At 42.6% G+C, this 11,023-nt stretch overlaps 1 protein-coding gene across 1 annotated transcript in view; it reads left to right on the top strand.

Moving 5' to 3' along the window:
• NOP16 (NOP16 nucleolar protein) overlaps window positions 1-5,819 on the top strand; it is a 39,827-nt gene extending 34,008 nt beyond the window's left edge. Inside the window, exons 3-5 of the mRNA XM_086931753.1 lie at window positions 246-315; window positions 958-1,064; window positions 4,221-5,819. Of these exons, the coding sequence (XP_086787879.1) occupies window positions 246-315; window positions 958-1,064; window positions 4,221-4,364 (321 nt within the window). The 3' untranslated portion in view covers window positions 4,365-5,819. The remainder of the gene's footprint in view (window positions 1-245; window positions 316-957; window positions 1,065-4,220) is intronic.
• The last annotated feature ends 5,204 nt before the right edge of the window (window positions 5,820-11,023 follow it).

Below are 11,023 nucleotides of genomic sequence, written 5' to 3'. Positions count from 1 at the left end.
TTTGTAAAATACACCTAGAAGTACAATATCTGCAGTAGTTCAAATTGTTACATAATAAATGTTACCAGATACATTGTGCTCAACATCGCAAATCATTAAGTCTGCGTTTTAAGAAATTGAAATGAGGTATAAGGCATTGTTGTTTTGATGATGCCTTGTCTGTGTGGTTGTCTAAATATATTTTCCCAGCCTATAGTTCTTGAAGCCTCTGTTTACGAACAGTAATGTATTTTCTATTAATGCAGATGCTGCAAATGGATGTGGACTTGAAACCAGGACAAAGTCAACTTGTCCGAAAGCCCTACGTTTTAAAAGGTCTGTGTCCTGTTTGGCACATCACACGCCTGCTTTTACCTTGTGCTTTAAGGATTCTTCCCAGAGGTCGCTGATCAGTGTCTGAGTGCATGTGGGGGAGGAGGGGTGAAGGGGTGATATGCCATTTCTGGTTTTTTTCCTCGCTCTGTTTCTGCTGACCAAGGATGTGGTGAAGGGGGCAGGTGGGATTAGTAGATTCCATTGCTCCTGTTTAATAGTGTAAAAGAGCAGGCTCCATTCCTTACCTAGTACGCATGGTTTGCCAGACGCTCTGGTGTTGAGGTCTGGGTGCGGACAAGCAGATGTTGTTCCTTTGCACCCAAAGACTGTTCATGTTGATTCTGGGTTTGAAGAGGCATGTGCCATTTTTTTTTTTGTGTGCCACTCTATCGCAGGCTGCAAATTCAGTCTGGGCGTAGGGGCAGAAGATGTTCTTTCCTTGTACCCTGAGGCTGCTGACCTTGAGGGCTCCTATGGGGAATGTCATTATCATCATTGTGTCCCGGTGCATCTCCTTCCGGAAGCATCTAGTTTGTAGTGCCTGTGACCTTTAATGGCATTGCTTTCTGTAGTGTGCTCAGGATCTTACATGTTTTTGACACCTCTTATTTCTGCTTATGTCCTCTGTGTTTGTTCATGCAGGTCTGCAGGAGGTGGCCAGTCTCCCTGAGAAAAGCTCCAAGGGAATCTCCTCGGACATGATAGAGTATGTGAAGCACATGATAGAGAACCACGGGCTGAATTACAAGGTTTGTGAAACACAGGCGCTCATGCGAGAAGAGGTACAAAAAAGTGCCAACCGCCTGTACTTAGTGGGACGTCCATACTCTAGAGCTCAGGTTGATCCTTTTCTGTGAAATGTTGATGCTTCATAGACGAGGGATACCAAATGTGTAGTGCTTTAGGTCTAAACAGAAACAGATGACGCCCAAACAACCATCTAGCCTATCTCCACCCATAGAAGGGAGTCTCGAGTGAGCACAGCAGTTTCAGCACCTCCCATGCCATTTAGCCTTCAGCAGTATTTTTCTGAGTGTAGTGATTGTTTTTTGCTGAGATTGATTCAGTAACTGTTTTGTGCATTCATTAATCACATATAAAAGTATTAAGGAGAGTAATCATTTTGATCAAATTATATATGCACAAGAAATCTGAACTTGGTGCCTGGACAAAAGTGATGGAGTAATAAATCAGCAAGGAGCCTATTCGCTGCTTTTCAATGGACATGCTGACATTTCTGGAGCATGGGTTCACTGATGACTTGCTTCTTACCTTTGTTTATCACAAGGGCCTGCTAAGGTGACGTGTGAAAGGACAGTAGTAATGGCCCATATCTCTAGTTGTGCAAAAGTGTCTCTTGATTTAAAAAGAAAAACGAATTAAGCCTGCATGACAAGTACTGCAGCTCTTCGTCCCCACTCTTCCCTCCTAGAAGGGCTGCCCTTAAAGGAATGTATCCCCAGGCCTCCCTTTTAGTGTCAATCCTGATGCCCATAAACAGAGCCTTGTGATTTGGCTTCACCCCTCCCTGAAAGAAAAATTCTGCTCTGTCGTCATTACTGAAAAATAAGGAGTAGACTGGAACCTGCAGCTTAAGCATACTGGGACTGGATTAAATAGAAAGAGTGTAACCAACACAGATAAAGGCTTCCGAAACCTTACTGAGGTGGCTATGTCAGTAATTATAGCAGCAAACAAGGGTCCTATTTGTCCTGTCCTGAACTTTCTAATGAAATTTCTTTGCACAATAATGAGGTTCAAGCACCAGCAACTGTACAATAAGTAATTAGCATGTGTGTTCTATGAGAGAGATGATATAAAAAATATTTTTTGACAATGCAAGAGTAGAAATCTAGTGCTTTTTAGGTTGAGGCATGCTGTATATACTTCGTGGGATTACAGCCCGCACCACTGTTTTTTGTTTGTTCATTTCAATGTCATTTACAAATCCTTGCTTCTACGTGGTTATTTTTGCTATTTGTACCTCCTTATTTGTTGTTTGGGCCCTCCCATGTAGCAGGCCCCCCATTACTTGTAGCATTCCACCTGTCCTATTTTAGTTAATAGCTCAGGGAGTGCTTTTTCTTTATTGTTCCAAGCGCTTTTTGAGTCCGAGGCTCCCCCGACCCTTCTTTAACCATTTTCGTAGTAAGTGCTCATGTTTCTTGTCTCCTACGGCCCTATAAATCTTTTCACATTTTTTTTATCCTTATTCTTTTTGGGGTGCTACAGCTGAAACTTCATCTGCGTTGAGCAGAGCGGCATCTTTGGTGCTTTGGACCGCCGAGAGCCATCCATCATGTACATAATAGACAGGTTTACGACACCTAGCTGCATTTGTTTTAGTCTGAAGGCAGCCCATGACCTACATAATAAGCCCATCCTGTTTTGCTGGGCACCCCATCGTATGTCCCTGGGTGCTCATAACAGCACTCACTGCAGTGTGTGGGGTATCCACGCGTGCATCTTCGGGACCTTTGTTAAAAGCTAGTCCCATGTTACTTTCACTATTTTATAATTGTGCCTTTCTATCTCCTGCTAATCCTCACCATTCCCTGTGCCCCCTCTTTCCATTCCTCTTGTGCGCTCTGGCTTTCTCCTCCATCACCTGACTTATCTCTGTGGTTCTCCACTTCTGTATCTATTTGGAGAAAAACAGACAGAGATCTCACTAGCCCTCAGTACACGAGAAGGGCTCAAACATTTCCACTGATCATGTGTACCTTCTGGCTATTGGTAACTCTTTCAATTATTCAATCTATGAAAATAAATTGATACCATTTGCTATAGTTGTGTGATATATTGCTGAGGCAGGCAAAGTTAAGTTTCTGTGTGTTTCTCGGCTTGTTTGTGCGCAAAAGAATTGAAATGGTTCTGTATCGCCTGGCTGCTCAGTAGTATACATGTGTGCTTCAAAAGCTTATCAAGCATTCGGTCAGTCATGGGCATTGTCTACCGTTTACGCCCTTTTTTAGTAAATGGGAAGAGTATAAAGAATCTTAAGTATTTTATGATGTGTTTGTTAAGAATTACTTTTGAAAGGCAAATGTAGGAACTTTGGTGTCCAAAGATTTACAGCTAAGTACATTGAGACATTTCTTTTGAGTACAATTTGATATTGCATTTTCTGGTTTTTGTCTCCCGAGACCTGGGGGAAAAAAATATTTAACACCTGCCCTTCGCTTCTAACCATGAGTTTCTGTGAACTTGGCACAGGTACCAGTGTCCACGAGTACACTTGTTCTCTGTATGTGCCAATGTAATTATTTTTTTAATATAGGTTTTTATAGCGCTCTTTACCAGAATGGGTAGGGCCAATGCTGGGGGCACTGGCAGCATTTACCTTACCCCCACAAGCCCCACTCCTGTGTATTCTTCCCCCTGCCTGTTTCTTCTGTCTCAACACTATCTCTCCCTTCTGTCCGTGTTTCTTTTCCCCTCCCTGGAGTAAAAAAACGAAACCAACATTGCACCCACCATCCCTTTATTCACAATAACCTATCCCCGCCCCCTGTTACCCACCCTGTTGCCAGAGCCAGTAATTACTCGCCCACATGCGTGACCTATTAGCATGGCCAATGCTTGTTCTTATGTAGCTATATGAAATTTGAATTGACTGTGGCTTTGGTGCTAATGAAAATGGCTCTCCACTGTCTGCATATGTCCGTTGCTCATGCTGCTTCTGTGTGGCCCTTCACTCGTGCACGGGCTTTGACTGTTTTAGACCTTCAGTAGGACTCTTCACTTATGTTCCAATGCCTTGACTGAGGGAATTGATAGAACTAATCTGATATTTTTGTGTTTCAATCTATGTGCATTAACAAACAACGTGACTGTGTCCATCGTGTTAAATAAAGCTGTAGACACAGGGAAGAAGTATCTAAACATTGCCTCTTTTCCTGCAGGCGATGGCCAGGGACGAGAAGAACTATTACCAGGACACTCCAAAGCAGATCAAGAGGAAGATTGATATGTATCAACGCTATCACCCCATTGAGTGCAATGCTCTGATTGCCTCTGTGCAGGAGAACAAAATGGACTTGCAGTGACTGACGTCTTCTTGCCACCAAGCGTACCTCTACAGGGTCTACTCAAGCCTTTTTTAGAGGGAGAACCCTAGCTGGGCACATCTGGATACTGGTGGGAAATTGGAAGCACTACAGTTGGCTTCCTGTAAAACTACAGATCTAATGTTGCACCCCATTCAGTGCAGCCAAGTGATAGTGCGATGTGCTTTCGCTCTTCTGACATCTAATGACTGCAAACTACCCTTAGTCCTTCTGTCTCCTTTCAGATCTCTTGGACAAGGAGGTTGGGACTTCATCAAAATGGTCTGGAGTTGAGATGCCTTTGTCAGATTTGTCTTTTTATGCAGACCCGAAGCACATTTCTGCTTCAGTACATTAAAAACTGTGCATGGATATTGTTCGCAGATTTCTCCAGTGTCCCGGTGGTTGTGCTGAACAGGTTTAACATACTATCTTGCTCTGTGAGCAAAATGTCTCAATTAAGTAACAAAGTAAACTTCTGACACAACCTATTCTATTTGTCAACCACTTTCCCGCCTTTGAGGAGGGTGCCGCGTTTTTTCTTATGTAAGCTTCAGGTTTTCTTTTGTTTTTCGTTTACACTTCTACCAATAGATTCTCATACCTAGCTGACCTCCTTCTCACTGCACCTACCAGTATAGCGGGCATTTAATTAGGCTCTGCAAATAAAAACGATAATCTAATGTTAAATTTAGTGTGGAGTTTTGCAGGTTTAATTGCTGCTTTTTATATCCTTAATGTTTTGGAGAAGCCTAACATATTGAACTGCTGTGCAAAAAGATCTTGTTGTAGATGCTTAAGACCATTTTTTAAACATTGGATTTGGCAATGTATAGCACCGTGGGCAAATGCAAAGTAGTGACAGGATTCTACGGCTACCACGTTGTATTTTTTCCCCCTACCTTTACCAGCCTTATATCACTCTTTCCTCTACCTGCCTCTTCCCCTGTAGGTTTCTTGTAATTGGGCACCAAGATCAATGTCCTATGAGGATGGTTGCCTGCTCACAAGTCACAATAGAGCAATAGTTATTCAGGTGCTTGAAGCTAATTTGTAGATCAGAAATGCGACCGTGCTGAACTCTTAAGTGAATATGCATTAGTAGATTAGGCTCTGTGAACTGAGGGATTGGTACAGCAACACCAAGCTTTGTCCACTTGCTTCTTGGGATACACCCCGAAGGACAACAATATAGCACATGTGCTAAAACGGCTGAAAAATCAAATTGGATTACTGCTATAACCCTGTTGTCTAGCTTCATTCTTAAATAACAAGTAATTGGAAAAGACACACAACTCTTCTTCACTGGGTGAAAGCCAGCATGAATCATGAATGCCCCCCAGAATGTTATTACTCCTCTGTTTTTTGCTGCTGAATGACAACCGTCTTGGAAAACTTTCTTGGGTATGAGGGACGAAGTACTGCTAATGGTACAATAAAGTCCAGGGAAATCCATGGCGTAGGTTTTATGTGACCACAAACTGATGTGACAGTTGGGTGAATGCAGAGGTTTGTTTCCAATGTGCTCTGCCTTTCCGTCCTCCAGATGTGTTTCCATTTTCATTCCCATACTATTGGGCTTTGTTTCCTTTTGCCAAATACTTTGTACTCCTGAACCCCTCTTTGATTTTTTTACATTTTGTTTTAGGCCTCCCTGGTTTCTGATAACTTTTCTTTACTCCCTGCTCCTTGTATTTCTATTGCTTAGCTTGGAACTATTAAGTCCCGCGGCCACGGTCCAGCTGTCCTTGGGAATGTTATGTATATTTCCTGACCAGTGTTACATTGCCTTATTGTGCAGCAGTGATACAGTCCTGAGCTGCTGTTGATCAGGATACCAGTGTAGTAGGGGTCTCTCCACACCACAGATATTGTTAGAAAACATTGAGCCGGTGCTAGATAGCAGCATGAGTGTTGCACAGTGCTTGTGAAATAGATGTACTTAGGCATCCTTAGTCTATCTACCCTCCCAATCTGAAACTGCCCTACCTTCAGTAGCTACTTGTAACTGTATACTTCCTGTTTACTTCCTCTCTGTGACCCTGCACATTAACTGATTGTGCTCTGCCTTTTCTGTTGGTTGATGATATCTCAGCCAACCCTATTCTAGGAAGTTGATAGCCCTCACATTTGCTTGTATCCAGAGAATCCACATTGCTACAATCTGTTTGGTGTTCCCCAAAAGTCTGTTGCTCCCAACTCTTAATCCTGCCTAGCTTTTTACCCCACCCAAGATTGTGCCCCATCTATGGGATCCGCAATATCCCAGTTGATACATCTTAAACCCTTCATGTAAACAATTACAAGTTATACAAGGCCCCACACTCAGGTTTCCTATTGAAAGAGTAAAACGGCTCTAGATTAAATAATTAATCTCAGATTCTAAGTGCTGACGATTATGTGCCCTGTCAACAATTATGCAATATCTTGACAGATCATTTTGTGAAGAAATCACACGATCTTAAAACTCTCCTTACAAATGTAAATCTTGACTAAAACCCAGTCTCACATCTGCTGCACTACACTCAGTTGTTAACCACTGAGTTGTCCCAGTTTGTTGTTTCGTGTCTGACAACCAGCTCCCTTTCAGACTTGATCCCTCAGGCTGTCTTCAAGGAGCTCCTCCTAGCCACATTTCTGCTCGGCTTGTGTAGTAGCACAAACTAGTAAGGACCTGCTTCAATAATCCTTAAAAAGATGCCTTTTCTCTGCATCCCTCGTGGGGTCCAAACTAATATTGCTGTGGTGCCTTTTTCTCTGAACAAAGGTAATGTTCTCTACCTTGGTGTACCTGAATATATTTTACAAAGACTCCAATCAATTGAGTGTTATGGCAAGACTTCTTCCATATATTCAACCATGTCAGTGCCACACTTGCTTCTTGTAACCAGGACTATCTGCTTTAAGGTCCTCTGCACTGCCCACTGCAGGAACCTGTCCTCATCTCGAGTAGAAACTATGTACCTATCAGCCAAGATACAGGCTCGAGCAACTGCTTATCTTTGTATTTAAATCATGACTTTTAACGCATCTTGGTTTGCCAACTTGCTTTGTCTGGAGACACAACAAAATTGTAGAACTCTCTTCTGACCATCTGTCTTTTTTTTATAGAGCTCCTAAGATCTCTGTTCCCAAATACCTTTATTGACTTATTGTAGAGATTATAATGAATTACTTGCTTTGCACCAACGCTCAGTTCATCTCCAAGCAGGTCTATGGCTCTCATAATAGGTAACATAATATACTACTTTATTTTATTTTGAAAGTTTTATATAGCGCGAACAAGATCTTTGCAGATATCCGAGCGCTTTACAAAGAGGGGGTACATGAGGGTGCATAGTCAAACAGGTAATTCAATAAAGCTAACCGTACAAATAGGTGGGGGCAAAGCCAATCATGTAAATCAATAATACAAGTGATACAAATAAGCAAAGGGGTCGAACAAGTAGTACAGATCTGTGCAGAGTCTTTAAGAGTCCGAAATAATAGTTCAGGTGTATTTAGCCATGAGGATAGCTTTTACTTCTTTCTTAAAAAGTGTAGTGGAGGAGTTGAGCCGGGTTTCAGGAGGGAGTGAGTTCCAGATCCTGGGTGCCATTCCTGAGAAGGAGCGTTAATACGTTTTTTCCTTCCGGAATCTTCGAGGCTTCAGCAGAAGATTGTTTGTGCCTCTAGTGTTTCTATAGCCGCCGGAGATTGTCAGCTTCTGAGTGAGGTAGCCGGGTGAGTTCAGGTGTACCGCCTTGTGTCTTGCAGGCGATTTTCAGGTGTATTGTAGCTTCAAAAGGCAGCCAGTTCAGGGATTTCAAGTCAGGGGAAATATGAGAGTGCTTTTTTGACCCAGTGATGAGTCTCGCTGCAGCGTTTAGAGAAGCTCTTAGGGGTGCTGTAGTAGTTAGGGGGAGACCGCAGAGGGCGATACTGCCATATTCTATTCGAGGGATGACTAGTGCTTGTACTGCAGTTTGGAAGTCTTTGGCTGGGAGGAAGGGTTTAAGTTTCCTCAAGGTATTGATTTGGAAGTTCGCTCCCTTAGTTGCCTTGCTGATATGTTGCTGTATGTTGAGATTGGTGTCAAGTGTTATGCCTAAAGATTTTGCGGAGTCCACGATGGTGGGTTGGACATTGAGTGCGGTTAGGTGTTTAAGCCAAATTTAAGTGGTAGAGATCTTCGCTGGGGGTGAGATCAGAAGGAACTCTGCTTTCAGAGCATTGAGTTTGAGATGATTATCGGCAAGCCAGGATTGGGTGCTTCTGATCGTTGAGTTCAGGAGCAAAATGTCTTTGGGGGATTGTAATTTGAGATAAAGTTGGGTGTCATCGGCGTACATGTGAAAGAGTACATTGGATGCTTGTAGCAAAGAGGTGAGCGGTTCCATAACTAGGTTAAACAGAGTCGGGGATAGGGAGGATCCTTGGGGGACGCCTAGCGATACAGATATTGGCGAGGACATCATGTTGTTGCTCTTGAATTTCTGCGACCTGTTGTGTAGAAAGGAAGTGAACCACTTGAGAACAGTTCCAGATATACCCATTCTTGTGTTTAGTAGTTCGAGTAACTTCTCATGTTTAATGGTGTCGAATGCTGAAGAAAGATCAAGAAGGATGAGGAGGCATGTGTCGTTTTGGTCTAGGATTTGAAGTGCGTCGTCAATTATGTGAGTCATAGCAGTTTCTGTACTGTGCCCTGCTCGGAAGCCTGATTGAGGGTTGGGGAGTTCAAACTGATCAATGTGTTTAGTCAATTGTAGTTGTGCGCATTTTTCCAGCAGTTTGTCGAGAGTGGGAATATTGGTAATGGGACGGTAATTGTTCAGATCAGAGGGGTCGGCTGTAGGTTTCTTTAGTAAGGGTGTGACTTGTCCAACTTTGAGGGAGTCTGGTATGGTTCCTTGTTGAAGTGAGCTGCTGATAATTTTAGTGCAGAGTGGGAGAAGCAAAGGGGTAAAGTCTTTTACAGCGTTAGCAGGAAGGGGGTCCGTGAGGTGATTGGATGGTTTCAAGGTGCTGAGCAGTTTGCCAATTTCTTCAGAGTAGGTGTCAAAGGATGACCATGTAGCATTGTTTTTTGGTTCAGTGGGTGCTATGCAGTGGGGTTTGGAGTAGAGGCTTGCGTCAATGAGGAGATCGCTCTTTATGTTATCAGTTTTTTGGCTAAAGAAAGCAGAGAAGTCTTCACAGGAGGGTGCTTCGCGCACAGTGCTGAGTGGTTGTGGTTGTTCCTTTGATTGTGTTCTGATTAGCTCAAACATTTTTCTCTGACATTTTTTTGCTTGGTCGAGCTGGTGGCTTAAGAAATCTGATTTTGAGAGTTGAATTTTCCTGAAATAGGCGTTTCTCTTTTTCTTCAGAGTTTTTAGGTGCAGTGCAGAGGGAGCTGATCTCCAGGTGTGCTCTGCCATTCGCATGTCTCGTCTATCCTCATTGAGTCTCCCGTCGTACCAAGGATTGGAGATTTTAGTGGAGACTCTTTTTAGCTGCATAGGTGCAGCCTCATTAATTATTGAGGTCATAGCGTTGAGATAGTGGTCAGTCAAGGATTGAACGTCCGTAGCGCCTGTAGGTGGAAGTAGGAGATTGCAGCTGTTAGGAGGCAGAGAGCTTGGGTTGAGTTTTTTCAGGTCTCTTTTCCAGATTTTGGGCTTGGGGGATTGAACCGGGTTAAATTTAACTTTTTCATTGATGAAGAATGTGAGCAGCATGTAAGATGGGACCCCCTCAAAAGGTTAAGTCGTGGCCACGGAACAGAGGGGAAGGCAAACCAGACACTACAAGAAGGTTGTTCCAACAATGGCCCTAATTCTAAAGAATAATATACATCTATTTACTTCAAATCCAGTGACAGAAATATAATCAACATATTCTCATTTCATTTCTTATTTTATAATTTTTTATATATTTCCTTGTTGTTCAGTATAAAACATCTTGTCACAAATACACTTTTTATAAATATTTTTTTCTCTCAAAAGGCAAGATTTTTAGCAAGTACAAGCAAGTATCACAAGATAATTATAAATACACATGGTTCAAAAATAGAAAAAACCACCTGATATCATATACACACACTCCTAATCCTCACACCCTCACATCCAAAACTTCATTCACACCACACCAATAAAGGAAAAAAGGGAAAGAACTGAGTCTAAGTTGGTATGATCTAAACGCCAATGTTAGGGTCTCAAAAGATTTTCTGAGACCCCTGCACCAGGTCGACGCGCGTTTCGGCGGCTCTAGGCCACCTTCCTCAGGACCTTCTTCTTACAGATTCCTTCGCGATATCAGGGGACACTCAAAATAAGATTGTCTTGATTCCTATTTCTTGAGTCCTAATGTCATCAGGGATAGACGAATTGGAGAGACAGGGTATATATAGGGCACCAATTATTGGTATCACGTAGGTGATTTTGAAAGATGGAGCGTTTTTTTTTTTTTTTAGTTTTTTTTCCCTTCTAGTGGTATACGTGTGATCTCTATATATGGCTGGCTTCTGGACAGCTAATATCTGCCGCCCTTCTTGATACGAAACAAAATTGTGAGACGGTTGTTTCTGCAAACGAAGTTATTTAACTCGTGTAAGTTAATTATCCGTATCAAATAGTTCCCAGGGGAGTGAAGCAAGATAATGTGGCGGCTCGATCATTCCGTCCGGCCATCGGCAC

Source organism: Lissotriton vulgaris, chromosome 7 (genome assembly GCF_964263255.1).
Source record: "Lissotriton vulgaris chromosome 7, aLisVul1.2, whole genome shotgun sequence".
NCBI classification, from domain to species: domain Eukaryota; kingdom Metazoa; phylum Chordata; class Amphibia; order Caudata; family Salamandridae; genus Lissotriton; species Lissotriton vulgaris.
The sequence above is the reverse complement of the archived record's forward strand: the minus strand, read 5'-3'. Positions and strand labels throughout refer to the sequence as shown.